At 41.6% G+C, this 16711-nt stretch overlaps 1 protein-coding gene across 23 annotated transcripts in view; it reads right to left on the reverse strand.

Moving 5' to 3' along the window:
* DLG1 (discs large MAGUK scaffold protein 1) overlaps positions 1-16711 on the reverse strand; it is an 818929-nt gene that overhangs the window by 117134 nt on the left and 685084 nt on the right. For all 23 annotated transcript variants that reach the window (XM_082251441.1, XM_082251439.1, XM_082251438.1 and 20 more), the window contains one exon: positions 7069-7138. In XM_082251441.1, coding sequence (XP_082107567.1) covers positions 7069-7138 — 70 coding nt within the window. The remainder of the gene's footprint in view (positions 1-7068; positions 7139-16711) is intronic.

Raw genomic sequence — 16711 nt, forward strand, 5'->3', positions numbered from 1 at the left:
TAGCTTTCTTCATTTGTCCATTTTATGGCTGTACTTCCAGCTTTAATTTCAAATTTTTTTTGGCACAGAATTAATCCATTTAATGGTTGTAACATGAAAGTACACAATTGCATCACATCAACGTTCAAATACTTTTTGTTCTGCTAATAAGTTATAGCATACTTTATTGTACGTCCGTCTCACAGTGGCAAACCAACCTACAAGCATTACAGATCGTTTCACTGGAAACACTCCATTTTAAACTACATGTCATGGACACATGGCCCAACCATCAACAACAGAAAAAAACAGAACACAAGAAGCCAAAATAAATATTAAATGGCCAGTTCCAAAAATGTGTTAGTAATATTAATCTCCACCATATATGGCAAACCAGGAACCGAAATAGAGAAAATGGTTTAAACAAAAAAGGAAGAGAAGTAGAGGAGGGCAATAAGCACAAGCAAATGTGTATGTACTTCAAACAATGCTACCTGGCTATTTTGCACACCAAGGTTAATATTTATACAATGCATAATCTATTTCTAATGTATTAGCTCAATAAATGTGTGCAAATCAGAAATTCTTCTACCATAAGACAGAGGCTTATTTAATGCACTAACCGTAAAATGTACTGTAACTCAAAGCAACCAAATCTATAGTTTGACATCAAGTGGGTTTAGAATGAAAACATATGCAGAAAAAAAAAAAAAAATCTGCTTCTACAAAAAAAAAAAATTCTTGTGGCATTATCACGTTTAATAATACAACTTCAGAATGCTGGTACACTGAAAGCCTTTGCCAAATGCTCTAAATGTGTCAATAAGCCCTTTTAGGGACTTAAGCAACAGGAGTAGTTGCCCTTTAAATGTGCTGCTACCATTTGGGTCAATTGGATAGGAATTGCACAGACTCTGGGAAGCTTGTATCTTCACAGGATATGCACATCAGCGGTCCTAACTGATTCAGAGTTTTCAAAGAAAAACAAATAATGTATAACTAAAGGCAAAACCTTTGCCCCCTGTTAAGGAGACTCACCCTCTCTATTGGTCCTGTTTTCCATTATCATTGAAATTGAAAGTAAGAGAAATTACCCAAAATTTGGGGTGTTCCCAGTAAACAGAGGGGAAATCTTTCAACAGGTACACTAGTTCTGGTGACCTGGGGGTCCCCAAGGAATTCCCTTGATTTACAGGTATTTCCTCTAACATCCTGTTTGGCGATGGGACAGGAAGTGAAGGGAAATCTCGGCAATGGAATACAGATAGCGATAAAAAAATCTGTCAGTTGTTATAATTCTTCCTTGCTCTATCCAAAATGAAAAAAAAAAAAAAAGTTTGGTCTGTAGTTCTACTTTAACCACAATGATGGCGGGAAGGTGGTTGCATTATCCTGACCGGACGTCATATGACGGTGGCAGGATAATGAACTCTGCGCGCCCCCCATCATTGCCATCAGTGCCGCCCACCAGTGCCCATTATTGCCCCCCATTGCCGCCTATCAGTGCCCATTAGTGCCACCTATCAGTGCCCAGCAGTGCCACCTATCAGTGCCACCTCATCAGTGCCTGTCAGTGCGGCCTCATCAGTGCTGGAAAAAACTTATTTACAAAATGGTATAGCATAAACAAAAAAACTTTTTTTTTTTTTTTTAACTTTTCGGTCTTTTATTTGTTTAGCAAAAAAATAAAAACTTGCAGTGATCAAATCATATGACGTCTGGTCAGGATAATACAACCACATTCCATATTTGAAAATGATCTTTGATAGAACCCTTGCAGGGGCCATGTTACCAATGTTCTATCAATGTGAAGGTTTCTCTATGTTGTTTGTCTGTTTGCAATGGTAAAATTCAAGAAACAGATAAAAACAAAAAAAGAGAAAACAGATCGGCTCAGCTCAACCTATATGATAACTTGGTGCAAATGTCTCCATGGTTAAGAATTACAAGGGCCAAGAATAAGTATTTATAGAAGTGCTGTATGAAGATTCCATGGAGAAACCAGTTTCAGAGCACACAAAAAAATGCACTAAACGTGACAACTCGCATGACTTTTGGCTATTCTCTCTCTCTAATGAGTTTACATATTTTTTTTCCTTATTTCCGTGCATGCGTTTTGTAATTTAATTTTCAGTAGCTTTGCAAAGGAAAATAAAGGATTTTCTACAAATACTTCCTTGGGCCCTGTTTAGAAAACCCAAAAAGTACTGAAAAAAAAATGGAACAAGTCCAGAGTAAAAATGTATATAACAAATAAAATAATGATAAAAAAAAAAAATAATAGTTTCCCTTTAAAACTGTATGCTGTCTTCATTTAGGTTACTAAAGAGGCAGAGGTGGCTACTAGCATGGTTCCTAAAGAAGGAAAAAAGGAAAGGTTCATTATAAACACTTCAGATTTAAGTTACGCCAGACTTTAAAGACTGAGTGGGACAAACCGATGCACTTTTACCATTAAGTCATTAAATAAGCCTCATGACTGAATTTCTATTTCCTCAGAAAAGGAGAAATGACAGAATACCACCAGCAATGCAAAGTTTGCATGGCCAGTGTACTAGAAAGAGAATTATAGTTCACATCTGAGCCAGATTCCATTGTTATTTCATCAGATGCAGGCAATAAAAAGCACAGAAATGCCTGCTAAAATAATCAGCTTGATGCTCCCAGTATACACTGGATGTACTTAACATTTCTGTGATCACATAATTCATTTTTAACAATTTTAAATATATCTGCTATGTTTAGAAAACCTTTGAATTTTCCAGGTATAGCATATACTAAGATTTTTGCAAATACAGATGGCATCATAGGATTGGTATCAATAGCCTCTACAAAAGCAGGAGTTCTAGTACCATCTCATTTCATCAACCCATTTATTTATCTAGATAAATAGGTAAATATGATTAAAAGCTGAGGGACAAACAACAAAAGCAGAGGAAAAGAGGGAACAATATCACAGAAAATGCAGTTCTATATCAATGGCAAGCGTATTTGTTTCAACTCATTTCATGCATTTTGGGGAGCAGTGTTAGTACACAGTGTGTGTACAAACGGTTATACATTCAAAGAACAAGGACATCACTCAGTTAATTTAGTTAAATAGTCTGCAGTCACGTATAGCATGCTGTCAAGTAACATTTTACGAAAACACATAAGAATTTTATTTACTAAAAGCTTTAACGTTTTAACGAAAATTGAAAACAGAGACATTACGGTTTATGAAACCATAACGCATGCTCAGCTAGCTTGTCACAATGTTTCAGTATTTAGTGAAAAGTATTCACAATTAAATGTAACCAATATGTTTGCTGTAAAGGTGTTACAAAAGTTAGCTTTTGGTAATTTACAATATGAAATAGAACTATATAAAGATTCTTTAAAAAAAAATATATAAACAGAAAGAACAGGAAATTCTCAAACACTAAAGCCACAGTGTTGGTCTGTGTCTCTCTCCCTTTGCCCAGTCACAGATCACTTTGTAGTGTGTGTGAATTATTCACAGAATACAGATCATTCTGTGATTGGGCAAGGGAAGAGAGATGCTGACAAGCAATGTTGGCTTTGGTGTATGAAAGCGGCAGCTCTCAGTTGTAGCGAGCCAGAAAAAAAATGCTTGGAGTTAAAGAGGTAAGCCTTAGAAACTCATGCCAACAGGAAGGTGGTTTTGTTTAGTATGAGTTAATACAGTGGAGAAAATAGTTTTTTGATCCCCTGCAGATTTTGTAAGTTTGCCCACTTAGAAAGAAATAAAGGGTCTAATTTGTTATCATAGGTGTATTTTAAGTGATAGAGGCAGAATATCAAACAAAAGTCCAGAAAAAACACATGATACAAATGTTATAAAATTGAATTGCAGTGCAGTGAGTAAAATTTATATTTCATACCCTACCAACAATAATTCTGGCTCCCACAGTGTGGCCACAGCTCATGTGGTACACATTAGTCCTGTCAATATAAGAAGGTACTCCTAATGACAACTCATGTGTATAAAAGACACCTAGCCACAGAATCTCTTATATTCAAACCCACCATCACAGGCAAGACCAAAGAGCTCACAAAGGATGTCAAGGACAAGATTGTAGATCTACACAAGGCTGGAATGGGCTACAAGACCATCAGCAAGAAGTTTGGTTAGGAGGAGACAACTGTTGGAATGATTATTCGCAAATTGAAGAAATACAAAATAACCATCAATTGCCCTCGATCTGAAGCTCCATGCAAGATTTCGCCTCATGTGGTAAGGATGATCATGACAAAAGTGAGGAATCAGCCCAAACTACACGGGAGGAGCTTGTGAATGATTTCAAGGCAGTTGGGACCACAGTCACTAAACAAACCACTGGTAACACAATACGTCACCATGGATTCAAATCCTGCAGTGCCCACAAGGTCCTCCTCCTCAAGAAGGCACATGTACAGGCCTGTCTGAAGTTTGCCAATGAACATCTAAATGATTTAGGGAAGGATTAGGAGAAAGTGACGAAACAGATGAAACCAAAAATGAGCTCTTTAACTGGACTCACTGCGTTTGGAGGAAAAAAAATGCTGACTATGACCCTAAGATCACCATTCCTACAGTCAAGCACGGGAGGTGGAAACATTATGCTTCGGGCCTGTTCCTCTGCTAAAGATACAGGCCAACTTTGCCGCATTGAGGGGTGAATGAACAGGTCCATGTACTATAAAATCTTGGATGAGAATCTGAAAATGGGTCGTGGATGGGTCTTTCAGCATGACAATGACCCAAAACATACCACCAAGGCAACAAAGGAGTGGCTAAAGAAGAAGCACATAAAGGTCATGGAGTAGCCTAGCCAGTCTCCAGACCTAAATCCTATAGAATATTCATGGAGTGAGCTGAAACTTTGCCCAGTGACAGCAAAGAAACCTTAAGGATTTAGAGAAGATCTGAAGAGTGGACCAAAATCCCTCCTGACAAAGTTGCAAACCTGGTAACTAACTACAAGGAACATGTTACCTCTGTGCTTGCCAAAAAGGGTTTCTCCAAGTACTAACTCATGTTTTGCTTGGGGATCAAACACTTAATTTACTGACTGAACTGCAACTTAATTTATAATATTTGTATCATGGGTTTGTTTTTTTTCTGGATTTTTGGTTGATATTCTGTCTCTATTATTTACAAAACACCTATGATAAAAAACAACATATAGACCCTTCATTTTTTTTTTTAGGTGGGCAAACTAACAAAATCTGCAGGAGCGCAAATATTTACTCGACTGTATAGCATGTTTGCCTCTTTGAAAGCAGTAAAAACTGCTGCATGCTTTGGTCAATAAAAATTGGATTTTTGACTTACTATAAAATCCATTTCTCTGATGTTCATTGACGGACACAGCTCCTGATTCTTCTTAACCATTGGGACGTCCCAAAGCAGTGTAAAACATGAGGGGTGGGAAACAGCAGAAAAAAACTCCCAAGGCTAACCATAGCCAACCAGGTAACATGGAGCACAACAACAATTGGAGCTCACCTGAAAAAAGACAATACACCCTCAAAGAGGACCAGGTCCTCTAAACAGCAGGCAGCAAAAACCTTGTGGCCAAAAAAAACATCCGCAGATGCCAACACAACCACTTTACAAAAACTTTGCTCCGACGAACAGGTGGAACCCTTGCAAACCTGTGTCACTGACGCTTGATGACGGAAATCCCAGGAGACACTAAGCGCCTTAGTAGAGTGCTCCTAAAAAGGTAAAGGAGGAACCCGACCCCTGATTAAAATGAAAAAATTGCCAGGACCAGAGAACCCAGCAAAGAACTAGGTCCCTAATCCTGACTAGGCAGAAAAAAAAACCTACAGTACCTACAGCAGGAAGTGGGAGTAAACCCACTGGGACTGCCCTATAAGCGTAGTCAAGTTTTTTCCTGCCTAGTGTCCTACTCCAGTAGGGGGCAGCATAACCAAACGGTCAAGAAGAATCAGGAGCTGTGTCCGTCAATGAATGAAAGAGAAAAAGTTTTTTCAAACAATTCCAGTTGTTGGGAGCATTAACTTAAATATTAATTTTAAATGTGCTACATGAGTAAATTAATGCATTAGTATTTTACACCTAATAAATATAAATTACTATAAAACCAAACAACAATTTTTCTATAACCAAATGTGAAAAAAATTGCATTTAACTTAGAAAGTGATAAACTACATATTAGATGATGAAATGGCTATGTTTAGTTATTTCACAATATAACACACTTGGCTTATATGGGTTACAAACTACGCTTACTTTTTCAAGGTTATATGCTCATATAACATGCACGCTAGGGCATGTTATATGCTCATATAACATGCACGCTAGTGCATGCAACATGTCCCCTTTCCCTGGGGTCAGAATACGTTTTATCAAAACTGGAGCAACCAGAATCTGGAGCAGCTGTGCAACCAATCAGCTTCCAACTTTTATTTTCTAAGCTTAACTGAACAAGCTGAAGATAGAAGCTGACTGGGTTGCCATGCACAGCTTCTCCGGATTCTGCCTGCTCTAATTGTTGATGAATGTTCCTTAATGTCCAAAAACAAGTAGAAAGTTGCATGAAATATCTAAAGATCTGTTAGACAAAAATGGGAATAGATGCAAGTACACAAGTACATAAATGACCAAAAGTTGGTCCCAAAATGAAGTGCATTGCTCAGCTACCTATGTAATGTAGCAACCAGACTATATGCAGTGGCAGTGCACCTATAATCCAAATTTATAAACAAGCTGGGTAAAAAAATGCGATAGTTGTGAGGGAAATGCATATATTCTTTTTGCTGCCATTTTTCTGAAAAAACTAATCATCTACTAGCACAGAAGCAAGCAATATCTCAGACTGCAACTTTATAAAACTACTCTAATTACAGTAATTGTGCCTGTTTAAATGCACATTTTACGGAGAAAAATCTAAACAAAAATCACAATCTAAAAAGCTTTATATATTACAAAAAAAAATAAAAATCTTAAAAGTCTATATGAAAACGCTTGCACAGATAAATATACATGCTAAAATGACGCACACAGATTTAGAACAAATACATGCAGTGTGCTAGAGAGATAGATGACAGATTGTATATGAAAAAAAAAGTACTCACTCCTTTATCTCCCCGTGCTTTTGAATTAAACTTCACGGTCTTCAGCCTGGCCCGTTCCTTTTTCTCAACTCTATATGCAAGAAAAAATATTGTGTTCTGTATTTTTCAATGTCCACTCCAGCAAGAATATAAACATAGCTTTATGTTATTATTTGAACATAAGTTTGCTTTAAAGATGGTCACCAGGGCCTTTCTAGAAGGAAATAAAAAGATACAGTACACCCCTTGACAATGCCTTTATCTGCCTTTCTCTTTAGGACTGAGTCATGTTTGCTTAGGCACCATCCAGGGTCAGCAAAACTTCTTGGCCTGAAGTGCCAACTCAGAGAGGACAATCGTGCAAGTCCTCGTGCCTCTGCAGTTCTTGGCTGTGTTCACAAACCTCTGACTCAGATTAGCCTCCAGCTACAGGCTTACAACTTAGCACAAACATTTCAATGTTGCTGTCTGATCAACTGACAAAAGAAAACTGAAGCCAATTCCCTCAACATAAGTTCCAGGATGGCTATTTAAAAGGCTTAGTTAACTTTTAGAACATGTTTCCGTATTTAGGGTGTAACGTGTTCCAGCACCCCCCCTCCCAGTGACAGCAGGTGGGGGTTCTTTTCCCCCGCAGCCCCTGTCACATTTAAAATTGGCAAGGCTGTGTGTTGCTCCTGCACAGCCACAACATTAGTTTGCAGGGATCTGTGAATGAATAAACCACATGTCCCATCTGCCTTAGTAGGTTTGTATTTTCTAGTGGACATAGTGTGCTGATCAGCATGCTTGTAAACCATTCACTCTTCCTCCAGCTTTCTAACTGAAAACCTGCATTGAGATATGAGCAGAATGTTGGAGCGAGCGTTTGCATGAGCAAGACATCACACCTGCGACCCACTGATTACAGGTGCAATGCTTTGCAGGCTCCTATAGGAAGAAATTAATTGCACATTTCCACAAATAAAATATTTATTTTTTTCCTTAAAAGGTGAAGTTATACTTTAAAGACACATTCTCGCTGTGCACGTTCAGGATTAAGTGACAGTGTCTTTGTATAGTGCCTACCTGCACCAGTTACACTAACTATACCAGGGCTTCTTCACTGCTCCTGCCTTCCATTGCAGCCAGTGACAACACCCACTTATTCGGTTTGTGGGGGATCATGTGACACCCTCATGTGACAGTAGGGCTGCACATCTTCACTTACCTCACGATTTGATGCGATTATGATTATTAGGGTTGCGATTCGATACGATTTGATTCCGCGATGCATCACGATTACTGCCCAATGCCCATGCCCAGCCCACTGCCCAATGGTTTTCAAAACTTTATATTAAAAAAAAAAACAATCAAGCAGTCACAAATTAAAGAATCATTTTTATTTTCATTTGCTTTTAAAGGACACTTCCCTGGACCCTGTCATGACCTGCAAGCCCTGCATACTCATAGTGCACTTGCACTGCAAACATATAGGAAGGTCTGAAAATGAAGATAGCATAGTAGAGACAGACAACAACACTAGTATTTACTAGAAGTAACAGTAAAAATTAGTAAAAACTGTAGTAGTGCAGTTTACTGCTTCATAAAAGAAAATATTAATATAAGGTCTACCTTTTAAAGTACAACTAAAGGCAAAACTTTTTTTGATTTTGGATACAGTTTTGCCTATAGTTGTACTTTAAAGCCAAGATAGAAGCCAGCCAGCCAGGCTAATATTCTTGTGAAAATGGTCATCTTAAATTCCCACAAAACATTATAAATCCTTTTATGTGAATACATGCATTGCAATAAATTCCAGGTGTGCCATATAACCTGTCCTCTACAAAACAGAGCACTTCCTGACTAGTAGCAAACATCAAGGTGAACCTGGCAATAGTGCACTGCTGCATAACTTCCATGTTCACCGTGATGTTTGTTTCCCCCTGGAACTGCCAGTCAACTCAAGTGAGTTGATGGCTGCTAGAGTTATAAATATAAGGGGGAGTTATAAATATAAGCTTTAAGCTTATCAATTCACTTATGTCACTTTTATGTCACTTACTTTAAAGAAAACGTTACCTGTCCTGCAGACAGTCTCTGTCTCTACCACGATTAAACCCAACTGAAGCCAAGCCACCATTAGAGGAAGGAAAACCCTTGACAGAGTAAATCATCAACTGAAGCTTAAACCTTGAGTAAATCTTCATGGGATCACAAAAAAACACACAACACGATTGTCTGCATCAGAATCATGAGAAAGGTTTGGCAAGGCACTGGTACAACTCAAGGCATATGGTTAGGTCAGGTTTGTGTGTATTTGTGATCCAGTAAAGATTTAATCAAGGTTTTACGCTTCAAAGTAGGATTGATTTATTCTTTCAAGGATGTCCTTTCCTGTACCGTGGCTGGCTTGCCTTCAGTTGTCTAGATACACTTTTACCTTTAGTATTTGTTTGGTTGAGGGAACCCCTACACTTGCTATTGCTACAGAGTACAACAGACACCAGACAGACATGCGTTGCAATAAATTCCAGGTGTGTGCCATAACCTGTCCTCTGCTACTAGTCAGGAAGTGCTCTGTTTTGTAAACATCAAGGTGAACCTGGCAATAGTGCACTGTTGCATAACTTCCATGTTCCCTGTGATGTTTGTTTCCCCCTGCAACTGCCAGTCAACTCAAGTGAGTTGATGGCTACTAGAGGGGAGTTATATAAATATAAGCTTAAGCTTATCAATTCACTTATGTGAATGGACCATTTTTGAAAACAAGCCATTCTCCATCTCTCCAGTGCCAGAAAAGCTGTAAAAAATATAAAATGTTCCAGGTTCACTGTGGTTATGTTTGCCCCTGCCAGTCAACTAAACACACAGTGTGTGTGTGTGTCGTGGCAACTCAAAAGCTTATACGCAGCTCTAGCATCAACTCAACACACACTGTGTGTGTGTTGAGTTAATGCTAGAGCTGCGTTATAAGCTCTTGAGTTGTCACGACACTCAGTCAGTCACGTTACAGAAAGAAAACTTTACCTGCACTGCGCACTACCACGTCGATTACATCTGTAACTGAAGCCAAGCTAGCCAACAAGCCACCATTAGAGGAAGGAAAATCCTTGAGAGAATAAATTGTCAACTGAAGCTTAACCTTGAGGAAATCCTTATGGGGTCACATTCACAAACTCACAAATATAGTAATATTACACAAGAATCCAAAATTGGTGTATTTATTTGTGATCCAATAAGATAAGATTTACTCGAGGTTAAGCTTCAATGTACGTTGTACGTGTTCAATGTAAGTTATTTCTCTCAATGATTTTCCTTCCTATAATGCAGGCACCGTGGCTGGCTTGGTGTCAGTTGTCTAGAAGAAAATACACTTTAATATTATTTATTTGGTTGAGGGTTAAATGAACCCCTAGACACTTTTAGTGTGAAGCAACGGATTATGGATTGGTAATCGACATAGGACAGGACAATCTTCAAAAAAAAAAAAAAAAACATCAGTCCTATAAAACAACACTGGTGTGACTGGCAGACTGAATTAGTAATTATTAATTCATTAAAAACATGAATTAGTAATTATTGCAGTGCTTAGCATTTGGGAACATGTAGATTTTTCTGTAAGAACACTAGGTTTTTCTGTAAGAACACTAGCTGATCCACATGCTCAGGTTTCAGACTGCTTCTTTTTGCAGTTATCTCCTGCAGTAGAGAAAACCCGCTCTGCAGATACACTTGTACCTGGGATATACAAGTATTGCTTTGACAGCTGAGAGAGGAGGGGAAATATGACCTCATGCTCACGCCACCATTTCAAAGGGTCCTCAGTGAGAGGCAGAGGTGGGGCTTTACAATATTTTTCCATTTCGTCTTCTGCCTTGGCATAGGGGGTCTTAGGTTCTATTGCACCATCAGTGAAAGACTGCCCCAGCAAAGTCATGATCAGCGATGTTGTGGCCTTTTTTTTTGGGAGGAGAATGGCTGTCCTCAATGGGTGTTTCTTCTTCCACAGTTGCTTTTTCCCTAGGCACTTCATCCACATTTGTCCTTCTATTAGATGTAATCTGTGTTTGAACAAAAGAGAATAGTATAAGAAGAGCTGAACTGCCTAAGAGTGTGATTCATTGATTAGGTGTGGGAAACCGCATGGTAATCCATACAGTTCCACTTCCCACACCGCATGAGTGAATCAGGGCTTATTACACAACACAATGTAGCTGAGCTTCTAGCTGTCTGGGAGGAAACATGATGAAATTCTAATTACCTCCAAAGATGCAGCCTCCTCAGTCACTCCTCTGTATATCTCCGATCTCTCATCCTCTGTGAGAATAAAAGGCAGTCCTTTAAAGCGAGGATCCAGTGCAGAGGCTGTATGAAGGATCTTCTTCTCTGCCTCACTGCTGTACCTCTTCAGGTGATCTGTTTTGATGGCATTCTTGATCTCATGGGTCATGGGTGTGTCTCCCATGGTGTCTGTCATGCTCTGGAGCAGTTGTGCATTTGGAGGGGCAATGAGAGACACTGTTGGGTTGCGCTCTTCTGACATTAGCAAGGTTGCATCCTTCATTGGCTTTAATGCACTCACAGCGTCCTCTGCATTTGACACATCTGTTTCATTAAATGCAGAGATCAGACTCTCCTTTTCTGACTTCTGGAGACAGCAAGGTGGCACAAACTGCAGGTTGTTGTTCTAAGAACCTCTCGACCATGTCATATGCACTGTTCCATCTTGATGGCACATCAGTTATTAGCTTATGATTCTTCAGGCCCAGACATTTCTGTTTCTCTTTTAGACAGTGGCTTGCTCTAGTTCTGGGATGAAAGAATGTGGATATTCGTCGCACTCTGCCGAGAAGCCTGGAGAGTGTTGCCCCTTTCAGTGCCAGTTGACATGCAAGTTTGAGTGTATGGGCAAAACATTTAACATGAGGAAATTTACCAACTTGAGCTGCAACTATCATGTTCGCCGCGTTGTCGGTCACAAGCACTACAGATTTATCAGACAGCTGCCATTCTTCCACAACATGAGACAGTAGCTCTGTCAGATGAGCACCTGTGTGAGCCTCATAAATGGCTCTCGTTTGCAACACATGTGACAAGACCTGCCTGTCCTTAGTAACGTAATGTGCTGTTATTGTAACATAGGACTCCGTTGTGACTGAAGTCCATGAATCGCACGTTATTGCGACTCGACTGGCTTGGTTCATTGACGCAAGTACCTGAGCTTTGGAGTCGTGGTAGAGTGCAGGTATAACGTTTTCTGTAAAGTGACTGCGTGACGGGATCTTATAACGTGGCTCTAGCGTCTTCAAAAGGTAGCGAAACCCGGCGTTGTCCACAACTGAGTAAAGCTGTAGGTCCTTGGAGATGAAAGCTGCAGCAGCTTTGGTTAATTTCTTCCCTTTTTCAGAGTTGGGCGGATAGGTTGACAGTATGGCATCAATTCTTGGCTGATCTGGGTCTAGCAGTCTTTCCTTGGCAGTGGTGGCACTGCTGGTGGCGACAGGTGTTACTAACTCAGAGTGAAAACGGCTAACATGGTTTCTCAACTTCGTAGTATTCCCTAGGTATTTAATTTTTGTGTGACAGGCATTACACACAGCATGTGTCTTGTCCAACTCACGCTTCCCTGTGTGTTCGTAAAATCCGAAATGTGCCCAGATGTTTGCTCTTAAAACGCTAGGTGCATTTTTTATCTCTCTATCTTTTTCTCCTTCTGCCATTACCATACTACCACGTATGTGAGGGAGACGGATGACGTAAGTTGCCAAACTCTGTCAGTGTTAAAAAAAAAAAAAAAAAAAAAAAAAAAGCACTTGTAAACTAAGCCGCCACAAGCAAGAAACATCTTTCATAAAATATTACTGTGTGTCTGTCTGTCAGTCCCTCTTATGCATGCACTGAGCCAGAGCCAGAGACCCCCCTTACCCCACAGCTGCCTGACTGACACTGACAGTCAGAGAGACCCCCCCTTCCCCCACAGCTGAGCTGCCTGACAGTGACACTGACAGAGACCCCCCTCCCCCCACAGCTAAGCTGACAGCCTGACACACTGACAGAGACCTTCCCAGTCCCACACCTTCCCCAATCCCCCACAGCACTGACAGAGTCCCCCCTTCCCCAGACCCCCACAGCTGACACTGACAGAGACCCCACCCCCACTGACACTGACAGTCAGAGACCCCCCCCCCCCCGCAGAACACTACCCCCGACCGACCGTCCCCTGTCCCAGGCCCCCCCATCACAGACACCCCCCCAGAGAAACCCCCATGATTACAATTATTAGTTCGGACTTACCTGCTGTGTGACTGTGTGGGTTGTTGTGCACTGCATTACAGGGGAGGACAGGTGCTGCTCTCTGGGCTCAGTGGCGGCTGGCGTGTGGCGTCACTGGCGTGGCGGCTGGGCCTGGGACGACCATGGTGAGGCGGGCGGCGCTGGCTGGCTGCGATGGGGATGCTTGGGGCTCCAGATCCTAGATGGCTGCAACACTCGGGGATCCTGTGTGGACTGGAGTGTGGACTGGCATGGCGGGCTTCTTGGCTGCAAGGCCACAGGTGGGACGCCAATACACGCGGGGGATGTTCTTGCTGCGCCTCGGCCCGGGTCAAAGAGAGGGAAGAGGAGGGGCGGAGCCTTTTTATTGAGCTCCTGCACTAATCCACCAATCAGCTGTGTTCTTGTGACTTCCCGCACTAATCCACCAATCAGCTGTGATCGTGTGACTTTTTTCTCCCAGGCGCGATAGGGCGTGGTCGATGATGTAATTTCTTAATCGATGTTGACGGCACCCTGAATCGATGCAGAATCGCGAAGGGTCACATTGCGATGCATCGATGCTCCGATTATATTCAGCAGGCCTATGCGACAGTGCTTAAGCCTAGCTACCAATCACTAGATCACATTACAGATCATTTTGATATGTGATTTTTATGGACTGTACTCTTGGCTTATAAATTTTTACATTTTTTTTTAAGGTATGGTCACTTTGCTTAGGTTTGTAAAAGGAGTACATTGCTCGAAAAAATTGAAGGAACACTTTGAAAACACAGAACTCAATGATGAAAAATATCATGCTGTAAATCTATACAGATATGGACTGGGTAATGTGTTAGTAACCAAATGATGCCACATCGTTTAATGGAAATAAAAATGATCAACCTACAGAGGGCTGAATTCAAAGACACCCCAAAAATCAAGGTGAAAAAATGATGCAGCAGGCTAGTTCATTTTGCTTAAATTTCATTGCAGCAACTGAAAATGGTACTCAGTTTGTATGGCCCCCACCTGCTTGCATGCATGCCTGACAACGTCGTGGCATGCTGCCAATGACACGACGGATGGTGTCCTTGTGTATTTCCTCCCAAATCTGGACCAGGGCATCACAGAGCTCCTGAACACACTGAGGTGCAACATGGTGACATTGGATGGACTATAACAATGTCCCAGAGGTGTTCTATTGGATTTAGGTCAGGCGAGCGCGGGAGTCATTCAATTGTATCAATTACCTCATTCTTTAGGAACTGGCTGCATACTCTCACCACATGAAGTCGGGCATTGTTGTGCACCAAGAGGAATCCAGGACCCACTGCACCAGCATAGGGTATGACAATAGTCCAAGGATTTCATCCTGATACCCATTGGTAGCCAGGGTGCCATTGTCTTACCTGTAGAGGTATGTGTGTCCCTCCATGGATATGCCTCCCCAGACCATCACTGACTCTCCACCAAAAACAGTAATGTTGAACGATGTTACAGGCAGCATAATATTCTCCACAGCTTCTCCAGACCCTTTCACGTCTGTCACATGTGTTTAGGGTGAACCTGATCTAATCTGTGAAAAGCACAGGACACCAGTGGTGGACCTGCCAATTCTAGTGTTCAGTGGCAAATGCCAATAAAGCTCCACAGAGCTGGGCAGTGAGCACAGGGCTCACTAGAGGACATCGGGCCCTCAGGCCACCCTCATGAAGTCTGTTTCCGATTGGTCAGAGGCATTCATACCAGTGGCCTGCTGGAGGTGATTTTGTAGGGCTCTGGCAGTGCTCACTGTGTTTCTCCTTGCACAAAGGAGCAGATACCGGTCTTGCTGATGGGTTAAGGACCTTCTACGGCCATGTCCAGCTCTCAGAGTAACTGCCTGTCCCTTGGAATCTCCTGCATGCTGTTGAGACTATGCTGGGAGACACAGCAAACCTTCTGGCAATGGCAGATATTGATGTGCCAGTTAGACTGTGCAACCTCTATAGGGTCTAGGTATCACGCCTCATGCTACCAGTAGTGACACTGACCCTAGCCAAATGCAAAACTAGTGAAAAGTAGTCAGAAAAGTAAAGTAGGGAAAAAATTCACAGTTGCCTCCACCTGTAAAACCATTCCCCTTTTGGAGGTCACCTTATTGTTGCCCATCTAGTGCACCTGTTAATTTCATTAACACCAAATCAGCTATAACGGATTAACTAACCCCTCTGCTACTTAACTAAGCAGATCAATATCCCAGGAGTTTACTTGACTTGATGTTATACTCTGATTAAAGTGTTCCTTTAATTTTTTTGAGCAGTGTTTAACTAAAAGGTAAAACTTCTCATTTAGTTTTAGATAGAGTGGAGAGGAATTAGAACACTTATCAAGTTTTTATTGCGGTCTGTGGCCCCATTAGGGAGATTCACTCTCCTGATTTGCCATGTTTACCATCACCAAAAGTGAAAGAAACATAAAATTTAGGGTTTTCTTAAGAACAGTTATAGAGGGGAAATCTTTCAACTGAGAATTTAGTTTTGTGACAACCAAGAATTTCCTCGCTTTGAAGGATTTTCTCTCACTTCCTGTTTTGGCTAAGGTATAGAAATTAAGGGAAATCTTATTGGAACACAGATGACAAAAACCTGATGGGGGTTATACTCTATTCAAAATTAGATAAAAAAAAAGTTGCCTTTAGTTCTATTATAACATATTCAGAGTACAGATAACTAATTTGCCTCCTATTTAAGAGAGTTTAAAATGTACATCAGCTCAAAAAAAAATGCAGTGCAGCGCTGAAATACATTCCTATTCACAATGTTTTATTCCTTTAACTACCTCACACCCGGGCCATAGTACATATACGGCCGGGCGGGAGTCTCGTCCTTCTGAATGGACGTTCCGGAACGTCCTTCAGAAGGAGAGAGATCGCGCCGCCGCAGGCACGCGCAGCGGCGCGATCTCGATGTGCCTGTGTCCCTCGGACACAGAGCAACATCATTCGGCAGGAGGGCCCTGTGATTGGCCCTCCTGATCACATGACGGCTGTGTCCAATCACAGCCGTCATGTAATGTAAATAGAGCCGTTGTAACGGCTTCGATCTCTTCTCCTCCTAACAGATCCTGTCAGTGAGGAGAAGAGGGATGATCGGTGCTGCTGCGGGGGTGATCAGTGAGTATTTCTAATTACTCACTGATCACAGGGGGGGGGTCTGTGCTGGTAATCAGAACATTGATTACCAGTGCAGCCCTGGGGGGGGGGGGAGGGGTGCCACTAAGCCACCAGGGATGCCCACCAGGGATGCCCACTATGGCCACCAGGGATGGCAAGCAGGGCTCAGAGAGCCCCCCAGTGCCCTCCCTATCAGTGTTGCCCACCAATGCCATCTATCAGTGCTGCCCACCAGTGCCGTTATTGCCATATATCAGTGCCGCCCACCAGTGC

The sequence above is a fragment of the Pelophylax lessonae genome, assembly GCF_965119305.1.
Source record: "Pelophylax lessonae genome assembly, chromosome: 3".
NCBI lineage: Eukaryota > Metazoa > Chordata > Amphibia > Anura > Ranidae > Pelophylax > Pelophylax lessonae.